The sequence below is a fragment of the Polyodon spathula genome, chromosome 11 (genome assembly GCF_017654505.1).
Source record: "Polyodon spathula isolate WHYD16114869_AA chromosome 11, ASM1765450v1, whole genome shotgun sequence".
NCBI lineage: Eukaryota > Metazoa > Chordata > Actinopteri > Acipenseriformes > Polyodontidae > Polyodon > Polyodon spathula.
This window is the reverse complement of record NC_054544.1, coordinates 24,855,435-24,869,483: the sequence shown is the minus strand read 5'-3', so window position 1 is coordinate 24,869,483 and position 14,049 is coordinate 24,855,435. Positions and strand designations below refer to the sequence as shown.

The 14,049-nt window shown below is 40.4% G+C and overlaps 1 protein-coding gene across 1 annotated transcript; it reads right to left on the bottom strand.

Annotated features, from left to right (window-relative positions):
- Positions 1–408: 408 nt before the first annotated feature.
- LOC121323432 (probable ATP-dependent RNA helicase DDX10) lies at positions 409–13,475 on the bottom strand. The gene is made up of 6 exons (XM_041264529.1): positions 13,402–13,475; positions 8,068–8,169; positions 3,122–3,209; positions 2,448–2,536; positions 625–1,054; positions 409–432 (listed from the first exon to the last, which is right to left on the bottom strand). The coding sequence occupies exons 1-6, from the start codon at positions 13,473–13,475 to the stop codon at positions 409–411; spliced, it is 807 nt and encodes a 268-aa protein (XP_041120463.1).
- Between the last annotated feature and the right edge of the window lie 574 nt (positions 13,476–14,049).

Here is a 14,049-nt window from a genome sequence, read left to right as displayed (position 1 = left end):
TTCATTAAAGTAGATAAATAAATGACATCTTAATTTAAATTGTACATCTGTAGCATTATTGCTTTTAACAATTAACCAGCTTTGAACACCTTAGGAAGCAATTTAATGTGTCACTATGCCAACCCTGCTTACTAACATCTCATCACTATCCCACATTGATTCACTGAGCAGGACTACAAAACACTCCTTTGAGGGCTAATTGTAGCAACCTAACTGGAACTACACTTACTAGACTTATTTTGCAAGTAAAAGATTGTCTCAAGCATTTTTAAGTCAGCAAAACAGATGGCCTACCCCCTATGACACGTGATATAAAAAAAGATATCTGAAGTATAGAACATTTCTGTAGTGAGGATCTCAAGAGGGCAAAATATACTGATCTGCAAATTTAGAATAGTGAAGAGAAAACTATTTCCCTTTCAGATGATTTCCCTGAAAAACACAAAAATCCAGGAATTTACAGGATTGTACTTCCACAAGTTTCTTCAGATTTTGGAGGAATAACTATTACATTAGAAATATCTTGTGGGTAAAACAGCAGGAAATGACTGCTGTACATTTAGAGATCCTACAATAAACTGGTGACCCTCTTCAAGCAGAAGCTCAAGGATTTCACAAACTTACCTCTTCAGAAGCAGCATCAAGACTAAAGACATCCCTTCTCTTCACAGTCAGTAAATCTAGGTCTTTCAGGTCATCATCGTCGTCATCATCATCTTCAACAAACTTCATCCCTGATGTCTCCCCTCCAGTCTCATCTTCCTCCTCCTCTCCTGAAGAACCAGACTCCTCCTCCGACTCTCCTCCAGAGGACAGGTCCCCTGAAGGACGTGACATTTCTCCCTGGCCTCGTGATGCTGCCCCCACTGAAGTGGGTTTCTGGCCCCTGAGACGAGCTTTGAAGTTCTCCAGCTCATCCTCTGTGCCGGACTCCTCTTCCTCTCCACTGGCTGCCTCTCCGGTGGTGCCTGTCTTGTTTCTCGCACTCTCCTCCCTCTGCTTCTTTGCTTTCTGAATGAAGCGAACTCTTGGTGCCACAGCCAGGCCTAACGAGCTGTGAACGGAAAAACAAAGAATAAAAATCTTGGAACAGACAGACTGCTTGGCAAGATGCATCAGCTTTCACAAACAGGAAGATTCTATTGATATGCAGGGAGGCAGTAAAGGTGTTTAATTGAGGTTCACAAAGAGATTACAAAATAACACACCATACTGTACTTGCAATGCATTTAAAATGCAGCTGGCATCCATGTTCCTTGGGTATCCTTCACGCTTGAGATGTGCATCCGAATTGTAACTTTTAAAACATTAACGGTGGATTGATGCAATTGTCACCTAGCAACCATGACATCACAAAAGACATTATAGGAAACGTATTTTATATTTAAATTATTGGACCTTGTAAATATTCTGTCATCCTCCAAGAGCAGAAACTTTTACAACTGCATTTCTAAACTTTACAATTGTTTTTATTCCTTTCTTCCAGACAGTTTCCCGTTGTGTTTGCTTCAACACAGCACCCAATATGTATTTAAATGTTGTTAGGCTCGGTACTTAGCTTTATCACTTACGCATATTAAGATCAAAAGAAAACTGCGGGATTAAATGGGTTTTACATGTCTGACTCGCATACACTGGACCTCTTCATAATTCCTAAGAAAAGTAAATCAGGCAGCAAAGCTAACAGATGGCTACCCATTAAGTTCCAGCTCTACTAACGGAAGCCGTTTAACCTTTACTGAAGAGTTTCTCATCCCAGCGAGCCAACACAGACTCTTTTAGGTTTCAAATGAGGATTTGGCTTTTAAGAACCCGGCAGACGATGCCGAAACATATGGAGTGTGTCCCTGGAGGGCCGAGCGGAATAGCGGCCCAATTACGAGACGTGGACGCATCAACGGGCTCATGAAAGATGCATCGTGAACAGCCAAGAAAAGGACAGCACCGACAGGCTAGTCTGAAGAGACTGTGCAGAGCTCTCTCTCTCTCTCTCTCTCTCTCTGTCCCTGCAGTGACAGCCCAAACCACAGACTGATGTGCTACGAGGCAGGCAGAATCCAAATACTTTGGAGGTCTGGAGACTCAAGTTTATCTCAAGGTGTTGTGTGATCGTATCTTCTATTGCACATTCTGTAACAGCTAATTAATTCCTGCAACAGTAATACTGTATGTTAGGGTACACATCAACAAAGGCAAGTAGGAAAGGGAAATTCCTAAATTAAATTGGGATTTAAAAACAATGTCATTTTGGTACAGAAAAGTATCCTACCAATTAAAACAGCTTATTTTGTCTTTACCAAAGAAAACATTGGCGAGTCTGAAATAGGGGAAAAACATGTTTCTCTTGTATTTAAAGTTAACAATTTACATATTACTGCAGTAAATGAAATGGATTTGAATTCAATTCTTCATATTGTTTATGCTCCAGGATTTCAAGACTTACTTACCAAGCATACTCTGACAACTGCATTTTAAACACATCAAAGACATCTTTGTTTTTCATCAGATAGACAGACCGCAGGTAGGATACAAAGCACTGAAATTTAAGAAGAACATTATTTATCAATATTCTGCATATTAAAAGTACAGTTGTAAGGAAGTAATTAATTTAAAAAATCTGAAATGTCACATTTGGAGGTACATATGTTTCCAATAGATTATATATACAGTTATGACCAAAAGTTTTGCATCACCTAGAATTTCAGGATTGAGACACTGAAACAGGACATCTTGAATTGTAATATCTCTGATAAAACTAGTGGTGCCCAGGGAGAAAAGAAAAAAAAAAGTTCAAAAAAAAAAAGTTCACTCTAGTTCTTCAGTATCCGCACAAAGTAGGCTTTTTAAACCCCAAGGAAAAATGGTTGTTTTCAGGTCTCGGTCCTGCTGCTCTAGTTGCTTTCCTCCTCAGTGACAAAGAGGACAGCAGCTCCCTTGGGTAAGACATAGCGTGAGCCATCCCTCAGGGGAGCCGCTACTCATCAGCGCGGTCCCAAGAGCTGGGGCTGACAGGCAGGGGCAGTGAGCGAGACTGCACTCTGACATGCTGCCTCTACCATCAGGTACAGAGCCATGGTGGAAGAGTTGTGGAGGATACAAGAGGCAGCGGTGGGGTACTTACTCTTTGTGCACGCTCCTTTAGAGCTTGCTCCTGTGCTAGGAAAGCCTCCAGTTTCTGCTGCACATTTGTTAACTTGTCCGGATTGATCCTAAAAGGGAAGCACATGCAGTCACTTCAGACAGAAGCAATATAAAGAAAGAGAGGTGGCAGTGTGTGCCTCTGGAAAGGCTTAATAAAATGTGTAATTACTATACGGTATGCTCTTAGGCAAAATATGCAACTAATCAATTTTCCATAATGGACTTTACTATTCAATGGTTCTTACCTTTTAGGAAACATGCTGAAGCACATCAAAGGAAACAGTAAAAGGAAACAAACATTTTCAAAATGTTCTTCTAAAGGAAACAACCTTCCGATCCAATAAAGGACATATAAATCAAAAGCAGCAATGTTATTAAAATTGAGACAATATCAACAACCTGCCAACTAACTTAGATTGCATCAGGGAGTGTCAATAATATTTTTGTTTTCAAAACACCTACCAGGTGTGAAGGTTGCAATTATTTAGCTCCACTTGGGGCACTACACCTTTAATTAAAAATGTTCAAAATGTCTATGGCTGAACATCAAGTTGATGTGGTGGCTTAAAGGTCTTCACTTTGAAACAGAATACCTTGATCTACAGTTTGTATGTGTGTGTGTGTGTGTGTGTGTGTGTGTGTGTGTGTGTGTGTGTGTGTACATACACAGTAATCACAGCTCAGGCAAGATTTCAGAAACCACAGGGCACTCTGTAAACATGTACCTCTATATTAATTGCCAGGTCCTTTATCTTCAGAGTACTGAAAATAATCTGAAGTGATAAAAAAACAAATACATACTTTGATAATGAATTCACACAAAGCAATTTTTGTTGAAAGTCTCTATATCATGAATGTGTGTATTTTGGATAAAGTTTGGAGGGAGGAGAATATGGAAGTGGCATTATCTGGATGGGGAATGCCACTCTAAAGGTCGGTACACACATAAGCAACGTGATGCCGTCGGCTATCAGGTGGCACTTTACCATCAATATTGTAGGCATGTTATGGAAAGGTGCTGCACAGACCAGGGTGACATACTGCGGTATCACAGTGCTGCTCAAATAAAATCAAGAACATTTTTTTTTCTAGCTGCCGCATGGTACGATTGGTGAATTAAGTAAATCACAGCCATTTTGCATGTATATTTTGTAAAGAAATGTAGAGCAGTTAGGTGTAACGACACTGAATAAGCAAATGCAAATTTTCCATTCAGTCAAGCTATTACCATTTGATTAAAGAGATCTTTAAAACCTTGCCAAAAATTGTGCTGAGTTAATGAGCAGACAGATCACTTACGAGAGGAAAGGTTACAATTTTGACTTCTTTTTGCGTTTCCAATGCAGGACTAATTATAGGTCTGGAACCGATTCCACTGCATTGCAGGGGGAAGCCTACTCACATTTGTTGTAGGTCTCTAGCTCAGTTTTGAAAGAACCAGATGAAAAATCAAAAAGGTATTTTCATTTAGAAATATTATATATGTGTGTGTGTGTGTCAGGCATCATGGTATTTAGTTGATTTATCCTCCCCCCCCCCCCCCCCCCCCCTGATAATTTGATGTAATCCACTGGAACAGGGTTAATCCAGCAACTTCCCCTTTCTGTATCTTAAAAAATAGATCATTAACATGCACCGTATGCACCCCCAGTGAGGGATAACAACAGCCATTCGACATCAGAAACCGATGCACTCCCTAGCAAGCTAGCAGTTTTTGAGTCTTGAGGGAGCCATGAGATATTACAAAATCTCTAATTCCCATCCAAAATGGAATGCACCTGTCCACATGATTGGCTACCTCCAATACTATAATAAAGTGTCCCTGAAGTGTTGTTTCCCTGGCTCATTAGTACCAAAACAATTTAGCTACACTTTAAGCCATTAGTTATGGAACAGTTCCCCAAAGGTTTGCCCGTGTCGTGCTTCTTCTAAACCCATTACGTTCTCCAGCTTTGACCTCATCAGGGCAATGCTCCCCCTGTGTAAGCTAATGGTACCGCTACTGGTTCCTGCAAGGACTGACCAATTAGTGCCTCAGAAACTGCATTACTGTCATCCACAGAGGCTTTCCAAAACTAATTAGTGGACACCTAGTGATGAATGAACACATCAAACTGAATTTCAAACCTTTATTAAGCACAGCTCAAGCTCATGAAGTGGGCCAATAAGGTGGCACAGGCTCCTGCACATCTGCAGTCAGAACAAGCAACCCTCTGGAGACGCACGCAGAGGGCCATCCATCACACACTCTCAGTTTAGCCGTAAAGCAGGGTCCCGGAGGAACATTCATACAAAAAAATAAATAAAATCGGACGACCGAGAGGCTTGGATTGTGCACACATTGTGATACTGTCACCCATTTAAAATACATCAAAAACCCCATTGACAGCTGAGTAAGGAAGTAAAGTGCTAAGCAAACAGCACCTGCCTCAGACTCATTCGGGTCCTAGTGCCAACAGCGCAGTTAAAAAAAAAAAAAAAAAAAACCAAACCGTTTTTGGGCAGATTTGAGCAGTAAGCAACCAGCATCTCTCCAACCACTCTTTTGCGTATTAAATAAAATAGTGTCAGAATGCACAATAACCGAAACAATTAAGGGTAAAAGGGTTTAAGGTAAAACATTATCTTTTCACCAATTAAAGGAAATCTGAAATGCACATGTTCCATGTTTTTTTTTTTTTCCCCCCCAATTAACTGCAACCATGAATGAATTTGACATCTGTGACTGTTCCGTGCTTTCAAGCAGGTGTTTGCATGACCCGTGTTTAAGTGCCCCTCTGCCAAGGGATTTGTTTTTCAGCAGTGAATTCTATGGTTTGAGTCAAGCTGTGAAAGGCAGTTGTAAATGTTCACGCTATCCGGGGTGTCCAGACAGGCTACCTGCATGGTGCATAAGATCAAATCATCATTTAAATGATGGACTGTTTTCTTAAAAGACAACAATTAAATAAAATTAGGGAGAGTATGCATTCACACCAACTGTAAAACAGACTTCATTCAACAACCACTTGGCGAACTACAATGAGCCAAGTTGTGTTCTTGTATCATAACACAAATGATCTACACCTATATTCCAATACAACATGTCTTGTAAAGAAAGTAGCAGGATTCATTGATACACAATGAATCGTTACACAGCTAGTACCAAGTATCAAGCCAGCATCTTAAAGCTTTTTTTCGTCACCTGAAACAGAGAGCCCAGAACTAGCCCCTAACAGACACTAATTGGTAATGACTGTGGTACAAGCGCATACAGCAAGACCAACAAAGCGACAGGCGAACCAAGGCAGGCAGCTGGAAACAAACAGAACAAAATGAGGGCGGAAAACCTGCTGGAATGCAAAGAACCCAGACTAGACAAGAACATTTAAAAAGGGAGCAGGAAAATGCTTATCTCCAGGTCACTGCAGCTCTGGGGATTCAGATGCAGCAGCTTTGTTCTCACAAAGGGATGGCTACTATCAGTCTTCTCAGTGATAGGAAGGCATTAAATAACACAGCTGTAACATTCTTGTGAGCATACTGCATTTTTAAGACAGTTTTTATTTATTTATTTATTTTTTATTATTATTCCAGATATTTACTACACAATGTCCAGGACTCATTCTAAACATACTGTAATGTACCGTAGCAACAAGGGCGATTTGTTGGCTATATACTTTGTTTACTTGCTTAGATGCTAGTAAACCAGTGTGCAATAAAACATTTATTTTGCGTATGCAGCTAGTTCAGCTGAGAGTAGGTGTCATGCACTATAAATATTGTACGAATCCAGAGTGGAAGAGATTATTCAGAGGTGGGCAATTCCAGACCTGGAGGGCCGCTGTCCCTCCTGCTTTTTGTTCCAACTCTACCCTAAATTACTTAATTGAACCAATTAAGTTCTTATTAGAAGCTTAATTGGTTAGCTGGAGCAAACAGCAGGAGGAAAACTTAAAATTTAATATTAAAGTTACAATTAGACCCCGTTCACACTTGCGATTTGAGGCCTTTTCTCATACATGAACGCTCCAAAAAGGAAAAGGCAGCCCAGGGCCGGCTCAGATTTAGGCCGCTGTTTTGATGTGGCGTAGGGCCTGCCTTTACATATGTATGAACACACAGCAGATTTAGGGCCAGCTTTTCATATCACATGACCAATGTGGTTACATAGCTCAGTAGACACTCCCATACTCCCACGCGCGCTAAAGCAAAATAAAAAGCTGAATCTGCGCTAGGCAAGACGGCAATGGATCAATGTTAAATGGCAATTATTTTTCACATCCTACAACTTTATTAAAACATGAAATAAAAAAAAAAAAAAAAAAATCTAGCTGTTTAACATTCAGGTGGTTTCTTTCACATAATATACGAGCTGCAGTGCATTCATAATTATGCTTAATTTGTCAATTACATTTTCTTCCTGTTACTTCATAACTAAGCGATAAATATAAAAACTGCAGGATCATGGATGTCAAGAAGGATCGAGAATGGTGCTGGCAACTTGGCATATTCAGCTACCATTGTTTATTCTGCATGCAACGATAGACATGGCCGGCCCAGTAGTGTGAACGGGGTCTTAGCTACAAAAAAGTTTTTAGTTACACACACCCCCCCCCCCTCCCCCATCCCTATTTACTAGACATGTGAGCCCAGAGAGGATTAAAAGATGCAAACAGGCTCTGTGCCACTCAGCAATATCAGCACTTATCATGATTTTGCAAGAAGACTTTTAATAGGTTTATGCTGCAGGGGAGGCAGTCTACTCCAGCAGGAGATATACCTATAAAACAAGAGGCATGACTACCATTCCAAACTGGAGAGGACTTATTGCACACTTACTCAATCTCAGCCATGCTCTGAAACTGGTTCCTCTAAATTGCTCTGGACCGGGAAGAAGTACTCTTTGGAGATGCTAACCAACCAATACATATCAGAGGCACTTACTTGATTTTGTTAATGGGGACCTTCCTTTCTTGAAGCTGTTGCAACATTCCCTTTTCTTCTGATGGCAACAGAACCAACAGTGCTTCACCACCTTCTTTATACCTGAAACAGTATTTAAAAAAAAAAATTAACAATGCACATGAGGGAGAATTGAAAATGCTTGCTCTATGGGGATGTTTTCATTATTCCTAGAAATTATTTCCTCAGAAAACTCAATTCAGAAACAAGCTACTGCATTCAATCTTGACTTTTTAACTTCTTGTATTCCCCAGTCGGTATTTACCAGATATTCATAAAACAAAAGCTTAACCAGAGGACAACTTTGACTAAATCTGTAAAAGAGTTTCTGTTTCCTAGTACTGAGGGATTTGTTAGGCAGCAGCCTCCTCACGTCCCATACAGGCTCAGACTGACTGAAAAGTAATTAATGTTAAAACGAATTACACAGGGCTGACAAGTATTTTTTTTAAAGCACTTGACATTTGAAACATTTCTAACATCTGGAATCTTGAAAATGAATCCCAGGTAAAAAGTGTTGCTATAAATATGGTTTCATACCTACAGCTAAAGTACTCCGTGCCAAGGTAGCGGCATCTACTGACAACTTCGCAGGGCAGATAGAATATGATGGGATTAGTAGTTTGGAAGTTATTTTTAATATTGTTTTTTGTCGCGTGTAAATTCGAGGAGGCTGTATTCCATCAGGTCCGCACAGAAAGACGTGCATCTATAACACAAGTGAGAGAATGCTGCTAGCTCGGTGGGGGATCGGCTCTCTGTGTCACGGGCCTCCTGGTGTGGACTTCCGTCCCCCCCCCCATCTCCCTCTCATTTGTTAAACTCTTGATTTTCAAATATTGATCTCTCAGTCAAAACACATTTAGGAAAGTTCCCCCACCTTCACCATATACAGCCATATGATTTTCATTGCTCCCCCTATCATTGTTTAGAACATTTCCTTTTCAAAAGATGTTGTTGCAAAGGTTTAAAATTAACTAGCAAACAGGTTCAGGATTTGGCAATGCTGAGATTTAATCACTGGTTCAAATAATCCTTAATAAACAAACAAGCCATATGGGCACATTTAGAATGATCCTCCATGTCAGAACTTTGGCAGGTACTTCTGGTGCAACCTTAACCCATTTCACATCACCAGCAGCCTGTCATTACCACAGGTAGTGAAACGGCAATCATTTTTTAAGCAGGCTGCACTTCAGATGGCTTGAGAATTTGAAAGAACTGCTGCCAATAATGCTGGGCAACAGAAGGGCGATGATTGATAGCAGAAGTCATTCGCAGGCTTAATAAGCCAATCTATGAGCAGAGACCTTTTAAAATTACAGACATTGAACTTCTATGGCTGACTGCAAGTACACCTGCTGCAATTTGAAATCTGGCATTCTGAAAAGCTGTTGATGTTAAGGTGGCAACATTGTCTATTCTGTGCACCTTATCAGCTGGTTTCATAGATAACTGTATTACGAACGACGGACTACCTTATCTAAGATAACATTAAGCAGGCTATGATTGGTGCTAATCGAGGTCTGTGAAACCAGCCATAAAGCCATTCTCGGATTGATGCAAGCTGTTATTTCCAAACAGGGCGTCATTATCTTGCTGCAGTAGTTTCTAACAAGGTAGACAGGCCATCATCTGATCAACTAAATTAGAAGAGTGCTTATGTGCGAGTTCAGAGCCAACACATGCTGAGAAACCACAGGCACGATTAAGAAACAAGGAAACAAAACCATAAATAAGGAGCCAGGAGACTCCACAGGAAAGCAAAACCTAAAGGAAATGTCTCGGAATCTTAAACTCCAGGTCAAAAAACAAATCTTGCGCTCCATGAACAGTACCTATGAACTGCACAGACATGCATGGTTAACGCTTGAATGCAGGTGGTAAAATAGTGTAAAATATACAGTATGAAGGCCAATACAAAACATTAAAAAGAGAGCAGCTGTGGGAGAAGAGGGTGAGTTTTCTCCCCCTGTAGCATGGTCCCATTTGATATAGCTACACTGCGTTATTGTGCAAAGCATTTCAGAACTTTCCTTCACAGATCCTTCACAATTGTCTCTAGCCAACATCTCACCCATCAATCACAAGTGTTTTTAAATCCCACTTAGACTAACCTGGGAGGTTTTTTTTGCCTAAAGAGGCATCACAACTTAAAGTGAGCTCTCCGACCACGTGGTTAGTCATGCAGGAAACGGCGATAGTCTGTTTTTTTGACAACTCCATTAACACCTGCAGAAAGAAAGCTGACACTAGCTTAAACTCTGGCTTCATCTCTGCCTCCTGGGCAGCATCAGTTCACTTTGTTGATGGGCTGAGAAACAACATGGGGGGGGGGGGGGTTTGAACAAAAGCATTCCACAAAGTGACAATGAAAGAGTGAGCATATGAACATGATGACAAACAAATACGTTTTTCCTTGACAGTGATTTTATTTAAAGTTTCAAACGCGTACAGTGCAAAATCATGGTTCTGTGGATGCCTGAACATTGCTGAATGCAAAAATAATAATATAATTTGAACGAAAATAATGGTTCTATTGTGATTTTTGGATTGACGTTTAATTTACACAAATCATTGTCCACATTAAAGCCGGATTTTTACATACTAGTCCTCTTGCGGTCATGCACATCACTTCTGTCCAACACTGGTTTTGTTCACACATCCAAGCACCACTACATCAGCTTTGAGAAGCCAGCATAATACTGGCAATATCTATTAAATCTGAACCCCAGCCATTCTATCTCAAGTATGTCTCCATTTCATTAACATGCAATGGAAACATTGCAAAAATGGTAATGGACTTTGCTCTCTCTCACTGAAACCTGCAACGTGAAAACAGCAGAGAACTGGGTTTTCAAAAAAGCAAAATCTACCAAGAGGTGGTACAGAGGCTCCCAAGATAGATATTTAAGAGATGTAAGAGTTATGAATTTCCCAAACCGAAACTGACGTTCCAAACCGAATGATACAGACAAAAAGAGAAAACCAAAACCACATTGTTTTGTACAATGAAAAGGCGTTGGCAATTTCACCACTGAGCCAGTGGCCTTTTCAGGAGCTCATTACATACTTCACTGCATACAGACGACTCATATTAATAATCTCTTAATTATTTTAATATGGCAACATAAATCAAAAGTTATGACAAGACATCACTCAGTAGGGATAACCGTAGCTTCACACTTAGTCTGGCTGTTTTCATACATAAACGCTCAGCCCGCATACCCAAACTTTAACCTTTTCTTTAAAAAAAACTGCAAAAATGAGACAGACACTGCGGACAAATATCTGGAAGCTGCTTTAACTGAAATGCTTCTTTTAGCAGGTCAGTTTCTTTTTATTAGGGAAGCTTAATTTACTGTGAATGTTGTGAAATCAGTTTTGATAAAGTCATGATCACATGCATGAGTTTATCACAGGAGCTGCAGTTCTACTCTGATGTGATCTGCCACTTACAACTGACCGCAGGCAACAATGGGGGTAGCGGGAAAATAATAACTAAACAAGCTGAATGTCTCATACAGTATTTTATTCTTTCGACGTTGTGTCTGATTGTAGAATACATTGGTATGAGTGTTGTAATAACACTGTATGCAATTGGGTTTCTCGGTTTTAAACTTACATTTCGGTTTTACCAAAAACCGAACTGATCATAACCGACTTGCACCCTTAATATCTTTTTTGTATAGGTCTAGGAAGTTGCTCCATTAGGAGACGGTAATCTCTTTATATGCAGAGCAGGTATTGTTTGGCACTGACTGCAGCAGCAGCATGCAATCTAGCACAAACTGGATGGAATGGCCTTCTTCCTCTGGAGAATTCACTTGTAATGACAAAACAGACACAACCGGATAGCTAGGATTATACTGCTTAAAATCCAATTATTTTTATGGAAAAAAAAGACTAGAAACTCAATTTTATTTGAAAATACACAAACTTTCTTTTTTCCATTTTCTGCACTGATTGAGAAAGCTAGTACCGTGTCACACAAGGGTTTTTCAGCAACAGCAAAGTGGTCCAATGAAGTGGGAAAAAAAGGGCAAAAATAATAGCAAGGTTACTGGCAGTCCTCCAAACTTAATAACAACAAACACCTCACTTACAGAGCACCTTTCAAGAGCAGGTCCTCTCAAAGCGCTGAACGCATTTTAGCAGAGCAAATATTATTTAAATTGTTTTTGTTGTTAGTCAACTATTTAAAATCAATGTATAACCTTAAGGCAATGTACTAGCCTTTTCAACGAGCTATGTTTCTAAACATGATTTAAAAACCGGAACAGACTTGTCTGAGTAAAGGTGGCGAGTAATCAACGAGCTCAGCCCTCAGAAACCACCAGCACAAATAGGACTGGGAAGCCAATGTTTGGCTGGGCATGGGCACTGAAATGCTCCCTATAGCCTGTCTGAATTGAGGCATGCTGTGGGCCAAGCACAGATGTCAGTTCTATCCTGTAAATATAGATGATTTTAGTCTCCAGAGCTGCCAATCCAGCATTCTATAAATACATAAAATGTAGCAGATAACATGTCACACCGTATTGAGAGAATGAGACATCCCTCTTAACCACTATACTACTTGATAGGGACTCAAGAGCTCAGAAACCACAGTGGACAGACTATAGATAAAACAGTGATGCAATCATAGTCAACTAATGGGCTCTAATCCATAGTTACATATGCAACAAGAGACCAGCCTCCCACTGAACGCAGATGTCCCCCGCACAGATAAACCCACACCAATTCAACAGACCTGAAGCACACTTTTGAAGGTTAGCGACCATTGATTTAATGAGAACGGGCACTTCACACACACACACCATTGCATTTGCTGACCATCTGGGACCAAATCCACAGGATTCTTGGATTTATTTTGCCTGTATTTGAAATATGAAGCAATAAACAACCTGTCAATGTGTCATTAGGTACTGTTACCTAGCCCCACTGTACCTATGCGATAGTGATTAAGGAGATAAATGTGGGAAGAAATTTCCTACACAAAACACAAGGCAACCAACTCTGTACCACTCTACCCAGCATCAGTACTAGCTTATCTGTGTTTCACTGTTCAAGTTACTATCGACTCAGAAGATTAGCATTTTGTGGAGATCCCTTTTGAGCCTCCCACCCTATTTAGCCCTATTCCTTAAGCCACACCTGTGCTCAGTTATTTCACATATTTCCTACAGCATGATCATTACACAAATGATTCTATTCTGGGTTAAAAATCCCAAATCCATGACAAAAAAAAAAAAAAAAAAAAAAAAAAAAAAACTGCCTGCGAGTTAAAGAACACTAATGCCTGGCCTCCACTACCTTTTCCCAGGTACAGCCATGCTGGACGGTCTGGGCGAGCTGTAGTTAAAGATGGCTGTAATTTTGACCGGCATCCTGTAGCTGACCGAGGAAGCAGTAGTGCGGCAGTAAAGGGTCCAGCTGCATTCTGGGATTGATTGAATGTATGCAAACAAGCAGAGATGGATGAAGTTGAACAAACATCTGTTGCTGCTTTTATTTTTGGTCTTTGCACAGCTGTCAATAGTCTTATTAATGAGGTTTGGTGATGCAATAAAGGAGAAAAGCAGCCACTGTTCAAAACGGCTGGTCTCTTTAGCACACGTCTTTCGATGAAGTACAGCACAGTTGGGCCTGTTGGGCAGGAGATACGAAACTGTGCTGTTTGAGACGGTCTAGCACAGCTGTGGAAAGGCACTGGAAACGAGGCATTGCCGAGTGCATAAAACCAGCTGCTAAAAATGTCCTAGAACGGAGGCTTCCCACAAGATTTTGTTTGGTAAAAAGTCTCCCTCTTGTGTCTGATCCAGTAACTACAGTACACAGAACCGACACAATCCCAGCACTCTCTGCAGTAAAACCACACAGAATTTAATATAGGGGTTTTGGTTTTTTTTTTTTGTTTTTTTTAATGGATTTTAAAACCTCAGGAGAGTCCTGATAAGACAC